General features: G+C 58.3%; 8 protein-coding genes across 8 annotated transcripts; 5 read left to right on the plus strand and 3 right to left on the minus strand.

Annotated features, from left to right (window-relative positions):
- Window positions 1-345: 345 nt before the first annotated feature.
- Window positions 346-4,476, plus strand: BKCO1_3400013 (phosphoribosylformylglycinamidine synthase; the record flags this gene model as incomplete). Its single annotated transcript, XM_020274628.1, has 1 exon — window positions 346-4,476. One exon carries the CDS (start codon window positions 346-348, stop codon window positions 4,474-4,476), a length of 4,131 nt encoding a protein of 1,376 aa, XP_020129261.1.
- A 492-nt stretch (window positions 4,477-4,968) lies between these two features.
- On the plus strand, window positions 4,969-6,029 carry BKCO1_3400014 (snare domain-containing protein; the record flags this gene model as incomplete). Its single annotated transcript, XM_020274629.1, has 3 exons — window positions 4,969-5,015; window positions 5,236-5,888; window positions 5,953-6,029. The coding sequence occupies 3 exons, from the start codon at window positions 4,969-4,971 to the stop codon at window positions 6,027-6,029; spliced, it is 777 nt and encodes a 258-aa protein (XP_020129260.1).
- A 1,613-nt stretch (window positions 6,030-7,642) lies between these two features.
- BKCO1_3400015 (uncharacterized protein) lies at window positions 7,643-10,732 on the plus strand (the record flags this gene model as incomplete). Its single annotated transcript, XM_020274630.1, has 3 exons — window positions 7,643-7,714; window positions 7,764-8,056; window positions 8,113-10,732. 3 exons carry the CDS (start codon window positions 7,643-7,645, stop codon window positions 10,730-10,732), a joined length of 2,985 nt encoding a protein of 994 aa, XP_020129278.1.
- Window positions 10,733-10,817: 85 nt separating this feature from the next.
- On the minus strand, window positions 10,818-12,133 carry BKCO1_3400016 (monooxygenase fad-binding protein; the record flags this gene model as incomplete). The annotated part of the gene is made up of 2 exons (XM_020274631.1): window positions 10,818-11,189; window positions 11,249-12,133. 2 exons carry the CDS (start codon window positions 12,131-12,133, stop codon window positions 10,818-10,820), a joined length of 1,257 nt encoding a protein of 418 aa, XP_020129277.1.
- Window positions 12,134-12,796: 663 nt separating this feature from the next.
- On the minus strand, window positions 12,797-13,770 carry BKCO1_3400017 (n-acetylmuramic acid-6-phosphate etherase; the record flags this gene model as incomplete). The annotated part of the gene is made up of 4 exons (XM_020274632.1): window positions 12,797-13,274; window positions 13,325-13,351; window positions 13,415-13,556; window positions 13,635-13,770. The coding sequence occupies 4 exons, from the start codon at window positions 13,768-13,770 to the stop codon at window positions 12,797-12,799; spliced, it is 783 nt and encodes a 260-aa protein (XP_020129276.1).
- A 639-nt stretch (window positions 13,771-14,409) lies between these two features.
- On the minus strand, window positions 14,410-14,955 carry BKCO1_3400018 (mitochondrial import protein 1; the record flags this gene model as incomplete). The annotated part of the gene is made up of 2 exons (XM_020274633.1): window positions 14,410-14,532; window positions 14,683-14,955. 2 exons carry the CDS (start codon window positions 14,953-14,955, stop codon window positions 14,410-14,412), a joined length of 396 nt encoding a protein of 131 aa, XP_020129265.1.
- A 292-nt stretch (window positions 14,956-15,247) lies between these two features.
- BKCO1_3400019 (cdc48-dependent protein degradation adaptor protein) lies at window positions 15,248-16,642 on the plus strand (the record flags this gene model as incomplete). The annotated part of the gene is made up of 3 exons (XM_020274634.1): window positions 15,248-15,325; window positions 15,388-15,818; window positions 15,883-16,642. The coding sequence occupies 3 exons, from the start codon at window positions 15,248-15,250 to the stop codon at window positions 16,640-16,642; spliced, it is 1,269 nt and encodes a 422-aa protein (XP_020129225.1).
- Window positions 16,643-17,847: 1,205 nt separating this feature from the next.
- Window positions 17,848-19,023, plus strand: BKCO1_3400020 (uncharacterized protein; the record flags this gene model as incomplete). Its single annotated transcript, XM_020274636.1, has 2 exons — window positions 17,848-18,570; window positions 18,667-19,023. 2 exons carry the CDS (start codon window positions 17,848-17,850, stop codon window positions 19,021-19,023), a joined length of 1,080 nt encoding a protein of 359 aa, XP_020129289.1.
- Window positions 19,024-19,552: the final 529 nt, after the last annotated feature.

The following is a 19,552-nucleotide window of genomic DNA, read 5'->3' on the forward strand; positions in this document are numbered from 1 at the left end:
ATTTACATTCAAGCCGGCGTTCATTGGCTGCGGATCAGTGGCCTGGCCGGGGTGCTGAGACTGTGGATCTGCATGATGTTTACAGTTCCTGCTGCGCATAGCAAAAGGGATGCACTCAGACTGATTTGCGGAATGCGCTCTACGTTTTCAGGCATTCTGTCGCTGCGATGGACATGAAAAGGGCAGGCCTTGGCATCACCGCCCGGGCCGATCAGGACCCCCGCACCCCCACTACGAACTTTACTTCTTCAAGCTCTTCCCTCCGAACTTTTTCTATGCCGTGAACCATCCACCACACGGTCCTCCCCCAAACGCCACCCCGCGTATATAGTCGCCGCCTGGAACATGGCTGCGGCACAAGACCCCTACCTGGTCATCCCAGGCTCCTCGGCCTTCTCCAACTTCCGCTGCGTGAAGCTCGCGCGCGAGCTGGGTGCCGAGGAGGTGCGCGGCATCTGGCTTCACTTTGTCAATCCGAACGGCGAGCTGCAGACGGACCAATTGAAGGCCCTCGAGCAGCTTCTTTTCTACGGCGACATCCCCTCCGCCGACGACCACTTGTACCAGACCATCCTCGACGCCCTCACCCGCAACGGCGAGCCCCGCGACGAAAACACCGCCCTCTTCTACGTCTGCCCCCGCCCCGGCACCATTTCTCCATGGAGCACCCAGGCCACCAACATCGCTCATGTATGCGGACTCAAGGAGTCGGTGAAGCGCATCGAGCGCGGCATGGTCATTGCCGCCACATTCCCCGCGGATAAGCGCCCCGCTAGCACCGACATCCCGCAACCTGACCTCCTCTACGACCGTATGACTCAGACCATCAGTCGGACTCAGCCGGACCTCAACTACACCTTCGGCGAGCATGAGCCCGCTCTCGCTACCAGCGTTGACCTGCTTGCTGAGGGCACAACGCCCAAGGAGGCGTTGGAGAAGGCAAACAAAGAGCTGGGGCTGGCGCTTGATGCGGCCGAGATAGACTACCTGGTGGAGGCATACACCGAGCAGCTGCAGAGGGGCCCGGTTGATGTCGAGTTGTTCATGTTTGCTCAGGTCAACTCGGAGCATTGCAGGCACAAGCAGTTCAATGCCGACTGGACTATCGATGGCGTCAAGAAGCCCATGAGCCTGTTTGGCATGATCAAGAACACGCATAAGACGCACCCTCAATACACGGTCAGCGCATACAGCGATAATGCCGCGGTTCTGGAGGGCGACAATGCCAGTTTCTGGGCTCCGAACAACGCCACCGGAGAGTGGGTGCAGGCCAGGGAGTTGGTCCACTTCCTTGCGAAGGTCGAGACTCACAACCACCCGACTGCTGTGTCCCCTTACCCAGGGGCAGCCACAGGCGCCGGTGGTGAGATCAGAGACGAAGGAGCCGTAGGTCGTGGATCAAAGCCCAAGGCCGGTCTCTGCGGTTTCAGCGTTTCGGACCTTCACATCCCCGGCTTCGAGCAGCCTTGGGAAGTGGACGTCGGTAGACCGGCGCACATTGCCAGCAGTCTGGACATCATGCTGGAGGCGCCTATCGGTAGCGCTGCGTTCAACAACGAGTTCGGACGTCCTTGCACAGCCGGCTACTTCCGCACCCTGACCACCAAGATTCCGGTTAATGACGATACCGAGATCAGAGGTTACCACAAGCCCATCATGATCGCTGGTGGTGTCGGTACCATCCGGCCGCAGTTCGCGCTCAAGGACCCTGAGCTTGTCACTCCTGGTGACCACCTGATTGTTCTTGGTGGTCCCGCCATGCTGATTGGACTCGGCGGTGGTGCCGCATCGAGTGTCCAATCTGGCGAGGGGTCAGTCGAGCTTGACTTTGCCAGTGTCCAAAGAGGCAACGCTGAAGTGCAGAGGAGGGCGCAAGAAGTCATCAACACTTGCACATCGTTGGGCCTGCAAAACCCTATCAAGTTCATCCACGACGTTGGTGCAGGCGGTCTCTCCAACGCACTACCGGAGCTGGTCCACGACTCTGGGCTCGGCGCAACCTTCGAGCTGCGTGAGGTTGATAGCACTGATAAGAGCATGAGCCCTCTCCAGATTTGGTGCTGCGAGGCACAGGAGCGTTACGTCATGGCGGTCGGTCCAGAAGGTCTTGATCAATTCAAGCGTATCTGCAAGAGAGAACGCTGCGGCTTCTCTGTTGTCGGTGAGGCAACTGGCGAGAAGTCTTCTCACAACAACCAGCTCATCCTGATGGATCGCGATTCTTCGGACTACCCTAAGCCCATCGACTTGCCCATGTCTGTGCTTTTCGGTAAACCTCCGAAGATGTCGAGGGTCGTTGACTCAAGACAGCTCAAGCTTCCTGTCTTTGACACTAGCTTGACCTCTTACATTCCAGATATTGAGCCCGAGGGCCTCTTCCCCGAGGCTGTATCTAGGGTCCTGTCTCTTCCCTCGGTTGGCTCCAAGAATTTCCTCATCACTATCGGCGACCGTACTGTCGGCGGTCTTACCGTTCGTGATCAGATGGTTGGCCCTTGGCAGGTTCCCGTTGCCGACGTCTCCGTCACGGCCACTTCGCTCCTTCCTGGGGTCAAGACTGGTGAGGCCATGTCTATGGGCGAGAAACCCAACCTGGCTCTCATCTCCGCCGCCGCCTCGGCCCGCATGGCCGTTGCTGAGTCGCTCATGAACCTGGCCGCTGCCAGTATCCCTGAGCGCCTGTCTCGCGTTCGCCTCTCTGCCAACTGGATGGCTGCTAGCAGCCACCCTGGCGAGGGCGCAGCGTTGTATGAGGCTGTCGAGGCCATCGGCATGGACCTGTGCCCTAAGCTGGGCGTCAGCATTCCCGTCGGCAAGGACTCGATGTCGATGAAGATGAAGTGGCAGGACCCCGCTTCCAAGGAAGCCCGCGAAGTCACCGCGCCTCTCTCGTTGGTCATCTCCGCTTTCGCGCCGGTTGACCTTATCGAGCGGACTTGGACGCCTGCTCTGCAACGCCTTGAGGACGTTGGCGAGACTATTCTGCTCTACGTCGACCTTGCCCAGGGCAAGAAGGCAATGGGCGGGTCTGCTGTGGCCCAGGTTTTTGGCCAGGTTGGCGACGAGGCGCCTGACGTCCGCGACGCTGAGTTGCTCAGGGACTTCTACGATGCCGTTGAGCAGCTCCACGAGGCCGGCATTGTCCTCGCCTACCATGACCGCTCTGATGGCGGTCTGTTTACGACTTTGGTCGAGATGATGTTCGCTGGTCGTTGCGGTCTTGAGGTGATGCTGGATGAGCTGTGCCCTAGCAAGGACACCAAGGATATGATCGAGGCGCTCTTCAACGAGGAGCTCGGCGCCGTCTTCCAGGTCAGGAAGAAGGATGAAATCGAATTCCGCAGGTGCTTCGCTACTTGCGGCCCTCCTGCTGGCATGATCAAGAAGATCGGGCGGGTGCCGGTGGTCACCAAGCAGAACTTGGTTCTCACTTCTTCGGCCCGCGTCGTCTACAAGGAGAGCCGCAAGGAGCTCCAACAGCAGTGGGCTGCTACATCGCACGAGATGCAGAGACTTCGTGACAACCCGATGTGTGCCGATTCGGAATACGAGAACATTCGTGACGACGTCGATCCCGGTCTCGCGTACAACCTAACGTTCAACCCAAGGGACAACATTCTGCCTATTACGACTTCTCTTACCTCCATGGTCGCGGCTAGGCCTCGTGTTGCCATTCTCCGTGAGGAAGGTGTCAACGGGCAGGCTGAGATGGCCTTCGCCTTCAACGTTGCTGGCTTCTCAGCTATTGACGTTCACATGACGGATATCCTTACGGGCCGCGTCTCGCTCGCCTCGTTCGCCGGTCTCGCCGCCTGCGGTGGCTTCTCATATGCCGACGTGCTCGGTGCCGGCCAGGGTTGGGCCAAGAGCGTGCTGCTCCACCCTGAGGCTCGTAAGGAGTTCCAGGCTTTCTTCGAGCGCACAGACACCTTTGCGCTTGGTGTCTGCAACGGCTGCCAGTTCCTGTCTCGTGTCAAGGAGCTCATTCCGGGTTGCCAGTCCTGGCCAACTTTCGAGCGCAACGCCAGCGAGCAGTACGAAGCTCGCGTCTGCATGGTCGAGGTACAAGACCCTCCTGCTACCCCCACCACCCCTCAGTCCGTCTTCCTTCACGGCATGCATGGCTCCATGCTACCCATCGTCGTCGCACACGGCGAGGGCCGCGCCACCTTCTCGGCGTCTCCAACCGCGGACTCGTCGCCCGAGACGCTCCAGAACGACGGGCTCGTCGCGATGCGCTACGTTGACAATTACAAGCGGGTGACGGAGCGCTACCCCTTCAATCCCAACGGCAGCCCCAACGGTATTACTGGTGTGAGGAGCCCCGACGGCAGGGTGCTGGCCATGATGCCTCACCCGGAGCGCACGATCCTCAAGGACGTGGTCAGCTGGGCGCCGAAGGAGATGGCGGACCAGTGGGGCGAGTTCGGCCCTTGGGTGCGCATGTTCAAGAGCGCGAGGAGGTGGGTTGGCTGAGCGGGAGCTGTCGTCCGTTGATTGCGGGATGGTCCCTCGCTTTTTTTGCTTCCTGCTGCTTAACTTTTTTTTTTTTCGCTGTCTGGTTCATTTGGCGTTCTTTGGAAGACGGGGAAATCCTCGAATCAACCTCTGCAGAGAGCTGGTGGAAAATATCATGGGTGGGAACGGGTAAGGATATCAGAAATGATCAAAAAACCTATGACGCGATTAGATGTCATTATACTGTCTAGATGAATATATGGATTTGTTCTTAATTACTGGTCTGCAATTTGCCTTCTGCGCTGAAATGATATCACGCGGGCCTGAGGCTTGAAGTGAGGCAGGCCATTCGCGGCGGCAGGTGTAGCCGAAGCGGACGGACGGACCCGTGAACGCGCGCTCCGAGCTCCGTCACAGCTCCATCAACCACGACACTATTCCCATGCGACAATCAGCTACCTCCTCCTAATAACCCAACTTGACGAATTCGCGCCCCTCGCCACCGCAAACATGATGAGCGCGACGAACGACGAGGATCCCTTCCTCCAAGTCCAAGCGTACGCGCCCCCGCCCTGTCGCATACCTGTCCCAAATACACGTATCCCGCAATGCACGCGCGGATGCTTTCTGCGCAGCACACACACATTCTCCCATAGCGCGCGGCGATGCTAGACAAAGAAACACACAAAAAAAAAGCTTCAAGACCCAAACACCAAACCTGTCCATGCAATGCAATCCCCGCGCTAATTGGTGTTAACCTCTCGTCCCCCAAAAAAGAGACGTCCTCTCCCTCCTCGACACGACCCGACCGCTCTTCCAATCGTACCTGCGCATCCGCAGCTCGGCGTCGTCGGCCGCGAACCCGGAGCTCGTCGACGCGCGGCAGGAGCTGGAGCAGGCGCTGACGGACCTGTCGGCGGACCTGCAGGACCTGGTCGACAGCGTGCGCGCCGTCGAGCGCGACCCGTACCGCTTCGGCCTCGAGATCGACGAGGTGGAGCGCCGCCGCCGGCTGGTCGAGGACGTGGGCAAGGAGGTGGAGCGCATGCGCGCGGAGCTGGTCAAGACGATATCGACTGCCGCCGCTTCTGCTTCTTCTTCCGCGGCGGGCAAGGGCAAGGATGCGAGCGCGAACCCGGACGTTCTGCCCGATCCGGATGGGTTCGAGGAGGATGACGATATGTTGGGGGATGATGCGTATGCGGCGATGGAGCAGGAGAGGCAGATGGAGCTCATGCAGGAGCAGGATCAGGCGCTCGATGGCGTGTTTAGGACTGTGGGGAATTTGAGGATGCAGGCGGATGAGATGGGGAGGGAGTTGGAGGAGCAGGGGGGCATTCTGGAGGAGGTGGATACCGTGGCGGATCGGGTGGGCGGGAAGCTGCAGAACGGGTTGAAGAGGGTGGGGTGGGTCATTCGGCAGAATGAGGGTGAGTTGTGGGTTTCGTTTGTGGGCGTGTGTGGTTCATGTGTGCTGACTCTTTGGGACGCCAGACAAGTACTCCAGCTGCTGCATTGCGGTTCTCATTTTCGTCCTCATCGTCATCCTCGTCCTGCTTGTCGTCCTCTGATGAGGTCTGCAGACGGTCGACTGACTATCCACATTTGGGAAAGAGGAGCACAGCACGGAGGAAGCACAACATATGGCATGCGGCACCAGTGATGTCAGGCCAAGGGTCGTCACACGGAACACAAGATGCTTTCTTGAAGTCTCGATCACCCTCGCCGTCGATAAGATGGGGCCATCTTTGAGAAGATTTGGGTCACGGCGGACAATAGCCTTTCTACCGTTTGGCAAGGCAATATCCGACACGTTTCAAAGAGACGGATGTCCAAGTGCCCCACTGGGTCTAACGAACCTAATGTCCCTGCAGCCAACTGTCGGACAGCTTTTCGCCGGGTTCTTGAAAAGCGTTGTATGATTGAAGGCTGCCAAGGACTCAAACAGCAGCGTGGCCACACAAAAGGGGGTGGAGGTTATGCAGGGACCGAAACTAGGGACGTCACACAAGTTGATAAGATCCCTAGTCACTTGTGAGACATGAAGTAGTAGTTTGTTAGACCGCGATTACACACCGACGGACCACGAACAGAGTATCTCGCGACTGCAGTGGCGCCATCGTTCGATAATTCGGATACCCTGACTCCACGGGGTTACTTCCGAGGTACATACATCAGAATGGAGTTTATCTGATGCGAACTGCTTATCGTACAAGCTTGATGAGCCTCTCAAATTTTCCCCATGTCTGATGGGGCTACCCTACCTCTAGGAATTCTCGGCAGGACTGACCGGTAGGTACCCGAGACAACGACACATGTCACCTTTCTGCACGGCTCCCTGCGTGTAGGAACTACGTGGCAATCCGAGGATATGAGTGGTTAGAAGTCTTGACAAGCATTCCTCATCTTTTCCTTCCAGCAACCACCTCAAAACATGGGCGCATTCCATGGCGCCAGCCTTCCAAGCACGCAAGAATGCAGTTCCAGCTCGCGTCGAACCATGGCCTTCTTGACCACTCCAAAGTGGCTGGCCAACTGCATCTACCGGCGTGCTTCAGTGCTTGCCTCTTTCAATTCAAACCAACCTCTTGCAAGTTTGCGCTAGCCTCGCCTTTACTGGGAGACATATCTTGCGTCTTCAAGATGGGCCAGCCAGTTTCGTCCCCCAGGAACCCGCTGGCGTCTCGTCTGATTCCTTGCTTTCTGGTCATCTGCCGTGCAAGCAGGACGTTGCTGCAGACGGGGTACTACCTAGCTCGCGATACACTGCATCGGCAACGCGGCTTGAAGGAGCGGATTCTCGCAGAGCTCATCGTACTAATATCCACCGCAGAGCAACGGCTTAGCACTGGGTTGTCTTATCATTTGCCCCTCTCTCTCCGAAGGTTTTCGCCACTTCAGGAATCACACAGGGTGGCGCCCGATCGATCTATAGGTTCTCAGATCAGAGGTCTCATTTAACTTTTGGGAGAGAGCATTCCCAACACCGGAAATGTCGTCTTCTCCCTTTTGGTTCCATTGGCCCCGCTGGCACCGTAGGTCAGCCCAAGGACTAGAAAGGCTCTGGAGGCCGACGACTACGACTCGCGTGCAGCACCCCCTCAGGCGTCGCCGCCGGACTCTTTTAGCCATCACGATATGCTTGCACGTCTTACTCTGGAGCTCACTCATCCCTCTCATTACCATGCTCGCTCTATTCGCCACCCACAGCATTGACAGGACATTCTTGCCGTCCACGGTGCTGACAATTGTTTCGGTAAGTTATCGACCGCATCACCCGTACAGTGTAACTGACGATCGTCCAGGCTCTTGTGTCTTTCTCTTACATCATCCTCCATTCGATCGTTTACCGCAAGCACCACCGGCTACAACATGGAATTGTTTCGCGGCAGCTTGCGAATGCCTGCTACGTTGCGATCAGGCTTTCCGTCATGCTCTGCATCTGCTGGTTGCTGACGTCCGGCTGGAACTTCATCGTCGCGGCGCGTCAGCCAATCTGCCTTCCACAGTCTTTCTCGAATGACTCTGACAACCGCTGGAGAGTGGGCAGCTCGTGCATTGCGGAGCGGTTCAGCGCTGCGATCTCCTTCCTTGCACTGTAAGTAGCGCGCTTTATCCATCCAACGAGTTTATGCTAATCTACTGCTCGTGCAGTGCCGCTTCCTTCACTCTCTTCGGTATCCTCACCGTCGTCCGCCGCCCCTTCGAGGCCAGTCTCCTTGGATGTTCCCTCTCAGCGCTAACAACAAACAATGACATCAACCACCCTCAACACCAGTCTCGCAAGTTGCCGCACCCGGAAGACGGCGTGTACAACCCGGCCCTTCGCCGTGCAGCCGAAATGTCCACCTCAACCCTCACTTCCCTAACCTCATCAACATTCTTCCGCCCGGAGACCGCCATGACCGAAAGGACGACAACAACCAGCATCCTTGATGGCGGTTTCGCTGGTTCCACGCCCGGCCCTTCCTTTCCTCCCTCGCCATCGTCGGGCGACGCCGTCGTCAGCGTGCGCCAACACTCCAAGCACTTCAATTGGGCCCACAGCTCTCCTCCTCCTCCCCTCCCTCTTCGTTTTGGTACCAACGGCCCCCCACCGCTACCCCCTCCACCACTCCTTTTACCCGCTGCCCCCATCGTCTCCGCATCAACCACCACTGCCCGCCGCGTCTCAAGTGCGGAGTCGAGGTACACACCGCAACGGCCCCTCACATTGCCGTACCAACAACAGCGATCGAAGAGCTATGGGCAATCAATGCCTCTACTCTCTTCCCCTTCTGGCTCACCGAGCTCTTCTCCAGCTCGTCTTGTGCCCGCACGCCCGGCGAGAAGCCCCCCGCCCCTCGATTCGGCGTGGAGGGCCGTCCATCCAAATCCGCCTGGGGTGACGCTCGTTGTCGGCGGCGGCACTACCGGATATGGCGGCGGTCGTAGCGTCTCTCCTCCCGATGTTGCTAGCATGCCACAGGGGGGTTTGAACGTGCCAAAGACGAGGGCGAAGACGAGAGCCAGGCCGCAGAGCATGCCGCACCACAGCCCGCCGCAGATGACTTCCTGGTCGACAACGACGCCGACGACGTCATCGGGCGGCTGGACGGCAATGGCGGCGGTGAATGAGGAGCGAGGCAACGGTGAGAGCGTCGGGTCGTTGGCGTTGACGACGGCGGCGTTGGCGCGGTTGACGGCGGAGCAGCACGCGCATCGCCAGGCGCAGCAGCAGCATCAGCAACATGCGGAATGGCGCCGAAACGGCACGGTTGGAGGCGCTGTCAGCGGCATCGCCAGACGTGGGCATGGCCTTCCCTTTAGCCACCGCAGGATCCCAACCCCGTCCGGTCCGCCACCGAGCATGCCAATCAGTGTGAGACCCGTCGTGGACGACGGCCCTACTCGTACGACCGCACCTGTTGTCTGCGGTGCGTACAGCAGCAGCAACAGCAGCAGCAATAACAACAACCACAACAACCCCGCTCCCCTCACCGGCAGACCAGCCACCCCCATCAACCAAATGCCCCCTTCCGCCCACCACCCCCATCACGCCCCCAACTCCGCCCTCCTCTCCCTCCTCCACCACCGCGCCGCCCGCCAACGCCCCCTCCGCTGGACCTCGCGCCGCAGCCTCAGCGGCGACGATGCGAACACCAATCACAACGACCACCCCAACCACCCCCATCCCTCCTCCTCATCATCGCAGCAGTCGTCATCATCATCATCATCACTAGCCAACGGTCGCTCGCACAGGCGCACCTCCAGCTGCGGCACCAGCTCGCCGCTGAGCACGACCATGGTCCGGGCGTGCGAGGTGGACGCGGAGGTGCTGAGGGAGGAGACGGGGGCGGCGGGGCGGAGGAGGAGGGAGGCGTTGGGGTTTGGTTGTGGTGGTGGTGAGGGGGATGAAGAAGTCGTACGGGGAGAGGCCGGTGGGTGGAAGGGGGTGGATGTCGGAGGAGGAGTGGAGCAGGAGGCGAGGGGGGTGTTGGAGAGGAGCGGGAGGTGGTGTAGGGTTAGGAGGGGGGTTGGGGTCGGCGGTGGGAGGAAGCAGAGTGACGCTGTCGATTCGGTGGTTGAGGGGGAAGGGGGGGACTTGGGGATCGAGGGGAGGAATTGGGTGAGGAATGCGTCTGGGGAGGAGAGCGTGGCGGGGAAGAGTGAGGAGGATGATGATGGTCGCGGATGTGGTTTTGGTGTTGAAAGGAGCGGGAGGGAAGACAGCGGTGTGCAGTGGGAGATCATGGTGACGGCGAGCAGCGAGAGGGGCAGCACCTGCGGACCTTCCGTGCCTGAGCCTGAGGTGCGGCCGGAAGACTTGTTGGAGCCGGAGCAGCGGAAGAGGGGCCTTCTCCCGTCTTGGGGCAACGGCGTCGTCGTCCCCAAGAAGTCGCCCGAGCAGTCGTTTTTGGAGGCTGTCTTGGCGGCTGGCAAGGTCAGTCCGCTGCTGCTGCAGCTACAACAACAGAAACAACAGCAAGGAGCGGCGACTTGTTTGGAACCAGCTTCGGTATCCGGCGACGACGGTGCGAACCGGCTCGCACGCAGTGCGACGGTGGTGAGGAGACGGGCAAAGTCGGTTGAGGGAACGCGGCAAGGAGACTCGAAGGATTCGGCAGGTGGTTGTGGAGGAGCACGGATTACGGAACAGGCAATGGGGGTGGGTTTGGGGCTTAGCTGTGTCGTCGGCGTCGGTTCTGGCGCCGGTCAACAGGGGAGAGAGGCGGGATTGTCAGGTGTAAAGAGGGCTGCTCGCACCAGACGGAAGACGGTGGTGCTGGGTTGAGTTGAAGCGTGATATCTGTCCAGTGAATGCCAAGATTGATACATGTAGTTAAGTAGCACTCTAATAGTAATAGCATCAACGAATCTCACATATCATATGGAGGCAGATCGATGAGCTTGTCGGAAAGGAGAAAGCCCTGGAACCAACCCGCCAGGCCGGTCCAAGAAACAGCACCCAGAAAGCCGTTGAGGATAGAGATGCCCCACTGTGTCTGCGGGTTGGCGATGGCGGGCGCGCCGGGGCCGATCTTCTGCGCCTTCTCGACGACGGGCCGCATCACGTCCTCGTAGGCGGCCAGGGCAGCCTCGTGGTCGGCGCGGTGCTTGCTCAGCTCGCCGGCGAGCACGTAGGCGCCGATGATGGCCAGGGAGGTGCCCTTGCCGGTGATGGGCGAGGGGCAGTATCCGGCGTCGCCCAGCAGCGCGACGCGGCCTTTGGTCCAGCGCGGCATCTTGACCTGTTGAAACGATAACCTGTGAGGTGGAGAAGGAATAGAATTCTGCGTAATGAACTAACCTGGGCGATCTGCTGCATGTAAAAGTCGTCGCAGGCGTACATGCCGCGGATGGCGCGCTGCGACTCGCCGCCGGCGTCGCGGAACAGGTCGTCCCACATCTTCATCTGCTCGGGCACGCTCAGCTGGAGGTAGTTGCGCGGCACGTCGTCGTTGTTGGTGACGGCCAGGTAGGCGCCCACGCGGTTGCGGTCCAGATCCGGGCGCAGGAAGACGAGGCGGCCGCGCGGCGCGTTATACCACGTCGCCCACCGCGTGTCGCTAGGCGCGGGCAAGATAGTGAAGTAAGCCATGTGCTGCCCGAGGTCTTTGAGCGCGTCCGCGTCGTCGAACACGAGCCCGCGCGTCTTCGAGTTCATGCCGTCGGCCGCGACGACCAGGTCGAACTGGCGCTCCGGCCGCTGCTCCTCCCCATGGCCCAGCTCCTTCGCAAACCTCACCACCACCCCGCCGTCCACCTCCGTCACCCCCGCAATCGAGTTCCCCCAGACGTACTCGACCCCCTCGACGCCCTTCGTCGCCTCGTACAAGACCCGCGCCAGCTCCCCCCGCAGGATCTCGACGTCCGCCGTGAAGGACTTGCCCCCCTCCGCCCCCTCCTGCGACCCGAACTCGGCCACGTGCTTGCCCGCGCCGTCGACGATGGCCATGCCGCGCTCCTGCACCGTCGCGCTGCGCACCGCGTCTTCCAGCCCCATCCGCCGCACGATTTCCAGCGCCTCCCCGCGGATGTCGACCTGTTGCCCCGTCGTGCGTGGTGCAGGTGAGCGCTCGACGATGGTGCATTGGATGTTGCCGGCGCGGTGCAGCCAGAAGGCGAGGACGGGGCCGGCGATGCCGGCGCCGGAGATGAGGATGTGCCTGGTTTGGGGGTTGCTGGAAGCCATGATACACTGATTTACGATACGATGTGGGTATGATGTGTGTGGTAGTAGCACAGGAGGTAGGTGTTGCGTTTTTATTGATCAGGTTTGGCGTCCTTTGCGTATCCTGAGGGGCATTTGTTTTCTTTTTTGTGTTTGAGGTATCGATACGCTATTTTCCTGTGAGCAGCTTTCTGAAAGCGGGGTGACGTGACGTCAACGGTTCTTCTGTTCCGCGCAGTGCCGTACCATGCCCCTTGATGGGAGAGCAGTAGTGAAGTCTAGGCAACGTTGCATCGACCATGAAATGTGATTGGATGCTGATACGGAAGTCAGCATATAGCTCCGCCTCTTTCGGCATTGTACCTGGCGTTACAATGGCGTTGATTGGTCGTGCTCCGGATCTGAACACGGAGCAGTGTCCGGAGACTACATAGCAACATTTCAGTACCTTTTTCTCTTTCAGTCTACAACGGCTAACCTATCACAGAATGGAAATTGGAGCACGGGGTCCGATGTAAGCACGACAACTTTATTTATAGAAGCATTCTTCGCGCCTGAGTTGAACTTGCTAGATTGAAAACAACAAACCATCTTCACTTACTAATTACCCGTGGCGAAGTGCAACCCGGTCTAGAGCCAATCAGATAACATACCAATTTCGTCTCTGACCACCCGCGGCAGATGCTACCTGTGCGGTCGGCGGCCGGTGACAGCTTTGTTGTTGACTCCGTCGGAGATCATACCGAGGATCTTATTGTTTACATCAGTCAGCTGGGTGGGAAGGTAGCGCAAAGAGTTGGAGCTCACCATCTTCAACGCCAACCCCGCCTTGAACCCCATCTCTGGGCCCTCGGTGTTGCACTCAACAACGTGGTTGCAGATGGAGCCAATGGCACCAATACGCATGCGGGCGATACCCAGCACGAGACACTTCGCATCCCTGGCAAACTTCAGTCCGCCGAGCACGTACAGCGACGACATTGGTAGCAGAATGCCGACGACCGTGTCGCGGGCAGGATCGAGAGGCGGAGACAGCACGGCCAGGTCGGCTTTGCCCAGGTCGATCGACTCGTCGACGCCTTCGGCCTCGTAGCGCATGGCCACATCGCCGCCTGCAAGCTGGCCGAGGAAGCGGCGGGCCGGGATGGATGGGTTGGACAGGCTGGAAGGGTCAGAGAGAAAGGCAGAGATATTGCGGTCGAGGTGACTGACGATTCGGCTGCTTCGAGGACGCCGTACCTGGTTCTGGGGTTAGAGCATCTCTCTATCTCTCCGTTTTAGGACCGGAGTCGACGTATCTACCTTCCGCCCGGGCCGGCGCCCAGATAAATCACACGCCCACCTCTGGCCACTCTGGGGCTGATGAGATCAACCGCTTTGGCAATGTCCGGCAGGCACGCTTCGACAGCGGCGTAGACGTTGGCGTTCTCCGAATGCATCACCTCTGGAGTTCACAACTAATCGCGTCAGACATGGATTCCTCCTTGCAACGCCGCAATCCTCCCAACGACGGTCGACTCACGGCACAGCTCGAGTGTGGACTGGGCGTCGGCATCTCTCCTGGCGCCGTCGTGGGCCGCAGTTGCAGGGCGCCCTGACTGTTGGAGATTGGCCGACATGATGGGCGAGATGAACGATAGCATTGGAGGCTCCGGCATCTTTGCTCCACAACTGACAGGAATCAAGGCTTAAGAGTCAGCTGGGCGCAAGGAGGCCGGGCAGCTACTGCTTGTTCGGGGCTCGCCCTGGCCCGGGAGATTGCATACACCGCAGAGGCAGCCTGCGCCGATCCCTGTCATGCACAGCCAGGCACACGGGCCACCCCTGAATCACATTCCTACTTGTGTCTTGCCCGCTGCAACTCTCGCATGCCAATCGATATCGGACTCGCCTAGCCCTACGAAGGCCACATGCCGGAAAACACCTGGTTTTGAGCCCGTGAGAGAGCTTGTAACTGAAAGTAGTAGGTAACTTGTCGTAGCCGCCCAGACGCCCAAGTCAAGCATGTTGCTGCGTCGTTTCCGCGAGTGCGAGGCTATCCAGCATGGCGAAGAGGACCGTACAAGACTCGGCCGGGCCTGAAGCGCGTCCTACATAGCAACTGAAGACATCAGAATCGTTCATCCATTATTCTTTCATGAGTCCGCCTAACGCCTCAAAAAAGGTCCCGTGCTGCTGCGGGGCGAGACTGATCTACTTGGAGCCTGCCAGAAGTATGTACAGATCCATCTCTGCTCTATTGGCGCCCCCGTGATGCTTCAGTCGTCTCTCTGGTTCGTTTTCATCGCTTCCTGTTTTCACTCCAAGGCAGCATACATGTCCATCTCCTCACCACTCCGTCTCCGTCTGCGGACCGGGTCGCTTTGCATCTGCACACCGGGTCCGACTCGCCGGGTGCTGGATCGGTGTGTGGGGAAGATCTGGAAACACATCAGCAAACGTCACCATGGCCCCCAGAGACACCAGTAGATGGCATATGCATAGGCGCAGCCGGTGAGCGCGCTGAGAGGGCTGCAGCGCCCAAGACGGGCCTGGCAGCGAAGCATGGGAGGCGTAGGCTCTCGACTGACCTTAGTACCCGACCAGCCGAGGCGGAAGGCAACCTCGTGGGCAAAAAGCTCGCCAAAGCCCAGCATCAAGCCATTGATGAAGGGGAGAACAAGGTTTATAGCGGCGCCGCGCATCAGGCCCCAGAAGGTAGGCGGGGTGTAGAGAATGACGGGCGAGCTAGACGAGGAGGCGGGCGACGACGACAGCTCGTTGTTGCCGTCATAGTTTTCGCTGTCGGACGGGATGGTGACGGATTCGGACATGACGTTTCGCTCGGGAGCGGGGGAAGCCATGATGGGCGGGTGGGTGGACGGAGGTGGACGGGGTGTCGCAGTCTCGAGCGGTGACGCTCTCTTGGAGCAGTCGCGGCGCCAAGCCCGTGGAAGCTTCGGCCGCCGCTGCGCGCTCCGCCGCCGAGACGCAGTGACGTTGCCCCGCCGCTGCCTCCGCCGCCCACACCTTGCACTCCTCGACTCCAGCTCGGCTTTCCTCCAACTCAGGCCAGCATCGCGTCGCGCACACTCAGGACCATCTACCGCCCACCCTGCAGCTTCCCCATACTTCTTCCCCAACCACTTCGCCAACATGACCGAGCCCACGGGCACGCAGCGCGACGACCTGATCTCGCAGTTTTGTGCCGTCACCGGCACTGGTCCTCAAGAGGTGCGCGCCATCCCACCCCCAGACCAAAGTCCGCCAGAGCGCTTACTGACGAAGCAAACCAGGCTGAGACAGCACTCCAAGCCACCGAGTGGAATGTTGAGAACGCCGTCACCATGTTCTACGCTTCCCAGGATCAGCCCGACGAGCAGGATGATGACGAATCCACACCCGCACAAGCCCCTCCGGGCTACACTGGCCCTCGCACACTCAGCGGCGCCCCGGCCCCCGCCGCTGATGAGCCCGAATCATCCAGATCCTCCTCCGGCGCTCGTGGCCAGCAGCGTGGGAGCGCACGCGGCGGTCTCAGGACGTTGAAGGACATCCAAAGCGAGGGCGCGTCCCAAGGTCATGCGCATGGCCACGATGATGACGATGATGAAGAAGACCAGGATTTCTTTGCCGGTGGAGAAAAATCCGGTCTAGCCGTCCAGAACCCGAACAGTGGCCCCAGTACCCGCGACCAGATCAACAGCATCCTCGACCGCGCTAGGAGGTAGGAGCTACTACTCTGGGCCACGTATACCCGTGGATGCAACATGTGCTGATTTTCGTTGCAGGAATATGCCGCGCCCCGGTAGCGAGGACGAGCAGCAGCCTGCCCGCCCAACCCACTTTAGAGGCCAAGGCCAAACCCTCGGTGGCGACGAGGAACCCTCTCGCGTCATTCCGGACCCTCTTGCCGGCGCAAGCGCTCCTCGTCGCCTTGAACGCGTCCGCCGTGTTATGCACCTCTGGCGCGATGGCTTTTCGATCGACGATGGTCGCCTCTACCGCTACGACGACCCCGCAAACGCTGGCCTGCTGGAGATGATCAACAGCGGACGTGCCCCGCTTGATATCTTGGACGTCGAGCACAACCAAGAGGTTGACCTGGAGGTCCAGCCACACAGGGAAGAGGATTACGTGGCTCCCAAGCCGAAGTACAAGCCTTTTTCTGGTTCGGGCCAGAGGCTGGGCAGTCCCACCCCTGGTGCGACCAGCGGAAGCTCCACGCCTACCCCCGCTGCTGCTCCTGCTGCCACTGCGTCGGGCTCGGCCGCGCCTCAGGCTCCTGCCGTTCAGGTCGATGACTCGCAACCCACGCTCACCATGCAGATCCGCCTCGGTGATGGAACCCGCCTGCAGTCTCGCTTCAACACGTCGCACACCATCGGTGACCTCTACGAGTTCGTCAACAGGGCCAGCCCCGCGAGCTTGGAGCGTGAATATGCGCTCATGACTACATTCCCCAGCAAGGAGCTCAACGAGAAGGCGCTGGTGCTGGGCGACATGTCGGAGTTCAAGCGCGGCGGTGTCGTGGTGCAGAAGTGGAAATAGATGGCTTTCTTATGATGCATTACGGGACGGGCCGGGGCATGAAAGGATTGAGGTGAAGGTTATAATAGCTCACCTACCAATGCATAGAGCCGAGGCTTTCACATTGCTTCGGGTTTAGTGATCAGGCACAAGCCTAAACTATAGCCTTTTATCGTTCATCTCTTTCGTTTTTGCGTGAGAAAAAGTATTTCATGCGGATGTAAAGGACGACTAAAGTGACAACCGCATTCATTCTGTTTATTGATTTGGAAACATGTTTTGAAACGGGGAAATGTTTTCTTCTTGGGACCTGGTTGCTCATCGTGCTAAATGAAATAGAAATAAATATAAGCTCTAAGTACCGGTTTATTCGCAGCCCGAGCTTTTTTTAGAAGGTAAGTTGGTATACTTCTACTATGAAGCTTCTTCTTTTACAACGAATCTAATATGAAAAGATTACGCTCAACAAGGGCTATATTTTTAAATGCAGTCGTTATTCATCGGGTCTACGGGAAGCTATCGATTTAGAACCTTCTACGGTCCTTCAGTGTTCCCCATCTACTATCCAACGAGAATTTTGTAGGAACTCGTAGCGCCTACAAAGTCGATTCCGAACAAGTCGCGCATGTACCGATGCTTGGTGTTTTTTTTTTCTGTAATCGAAAACCGAAGCGGCGGATTGTTGGGAGAGATTGCCGTTCCGTTGACCCGAGGATATAGTTGCTTGAGTAAGAGAATTCAACCACAACCCGTCCCACGGTACCAATCCCGTGGCGACTCGCAACCACGAATAAAGAACCCTATGTTGTTTCTGCCTTCGTAACTTCGAGTGGGCGGATTGAGTATTCCCCTTCTGAATTAGTAGCATGACTGCGTACTCGAAACTTGGACAAGACGTCCCATGGAGTTCAAGGTCATCTCACCGGTGGTTGCCTTGGTTGAATGCAGTTTCAGGTTCACGATAAAATTCTGCCCAAGCCAAGGACCCTGGGGCATGAGCGAACCAAGGTACATATATATACGCACAGGCCAAAGTCCAATATCGTCATGTTTAAGAACCCCAGTGCCCACAGATATTTTCTCCCACTCGAGTTCCGTTTCCTCCAGTCGAAGCGACTCCCACAAACAACACGAACCACAAGACGGCCTCGGGAATTCTGAGAGACGACACGGACGACTACGTCGCCGTATACAGCCCAGCCCTCCACTCCAAACGAACAATCCCCATGGAGGCCCAAAGACCTTTGCCGGAGCCGCCAAAGATGTTCTCGGACATCCCAGACCTCCGCTTTAACCAAAGCGTCCCCGCCGACGACATCTGGCTTGCATCTGAGAAGCAAGCCACCTCTCCCGACACGGTAGACGTCCACACGGACCAAGCCACGCCTTCCGACGAGGAAAAACAGCCTCGAGACATCACCTGGCGCGACCTCGGAAGAACCTTCGTCGGGCCGCAAGTCCTCCTCCTAAACCTGGAATTCTTTCGCCTCGTTTTCCCCGAAGACTTCCTCACCCACACGCATTTCCCCCAACCATGGGTGTTCAACCACTTCCTCGTCATCAATGCCCTGCTCTGGCTGTGCTTGGCCATCTTCATGTCGATCTTCAAGGCCACCAGGCCGGACACGTCCGTCATCTACTGGGTGACTCTGCTGCTTCTGTGGCATCACTTTGTCACGGGCGTCGTGCAATTGTCCGTGCTGCCGGGCTGGTTGAGTGAAGTGGCTGGATGGATCCTCTTCGTCACGGGCGGGCAGCTGCTGATGGTGGCCGTGGACGTGTGGAGGGGTGAGTACGCGTGGCCGCAGGCTTCGCATGAACTGCGCAGGCGGAAGCTCGAGTTTGCCCACGTTCGTGATCCCGAGAAGGGTGGCTACGAGTTTGAAGAGAAAGGGGGGGAGTGGATTACGATGGAGGAGGTCACAGACGAGTTTATCGCCGAAGTTTTCGTGAGTCGTGCACTCTCCATTTTCTTTTGCTTGTTGGCGGCAAAGAGCCGGAGACGGTCTTTCCAAAGGTTCGATCGTGAGCTGACTGGTGTTCAGAAGCGACCGAGCAGTGGCTTCCGCGCAGTTTGTTACTTCTTTGGTACCGTGGTTCCTGTCATGGCTGGCGCGATATGGTACCTCATCCTCTATATTCTCTGTTTCGTTTCTGGAGTATGCGGGGACCCCTGGTGGATGAGCCCGACGGTTTGTGCTCTTTGCTTGGGGTCAGTGGTACTCATTTGGTTGGATATGGCGAGACAGACCTATTACGGGTTGCGTGAACTGCCTTGCGACTCTTCAGAATGCTCTCTTGGAGGTTGTCAAGAATGGATTCTGTTAGGTGGCGCAAACTCCTTAGATATGAGGCGCAGAAAGGTTGTATACAAGGGGAAAGAGCGCGTGGAATATCGCTAAGCAGCTCGGGAGGTCCGGAGGGATGAAACAGCTCCTGGCAAGTTTGCCGCGCGCAAAGGCGTTCTCTTGCTTGTCTTTTTTTTTTTTTTTCTGCGAAGTGAAGATTAGAATTGTTTCAAAAAAGGAGGAATGAGATCAGCTGTCTGGACTTACTTTTATTTTAAAATTTTTTTTTTCTCTATTAGCATTGCGTTACAAGAAAGGGAGTGGGAATATGTGGTTTGTACTTACTTTTTTTTTTCAAGCACCTGCCCCCTAACGGCATTGTCATGAAGAAATGCCACTCCACATTATGAGGAATGTGGCCAACCGAGATATCAGTGCTGCTGCCGCCCACAGCCCACTGATGAGAATCTCGGAGAGCCAGCCGACGAAGAGCGTCCCACTCAGCTCCTCTGTGAACAAACACAGGAATCTTGACCGAGAGAGCTGGTGGTCCGCGATCTTCGCGGCGCACTTCTCCACATAGGCTACCCACCTCCAAATGGAGATGGGCAAGGTGCCGTCAGAGGACAGGCGCTTGAGGATT

Source organism: Diplodia corticola (assembly GCF_001883845.1).
Source record: "Diplodia corticola strain CBS 112549 chromosome Unknown scaffold34, whole genome shotgun sequence".
NCBI lineage: Eukaryota > Fungi > Ascomycota > Dothideomycetes > Botryosphaeriales > Botryosphaeriaceae > Diplodia > Diplodia corticola.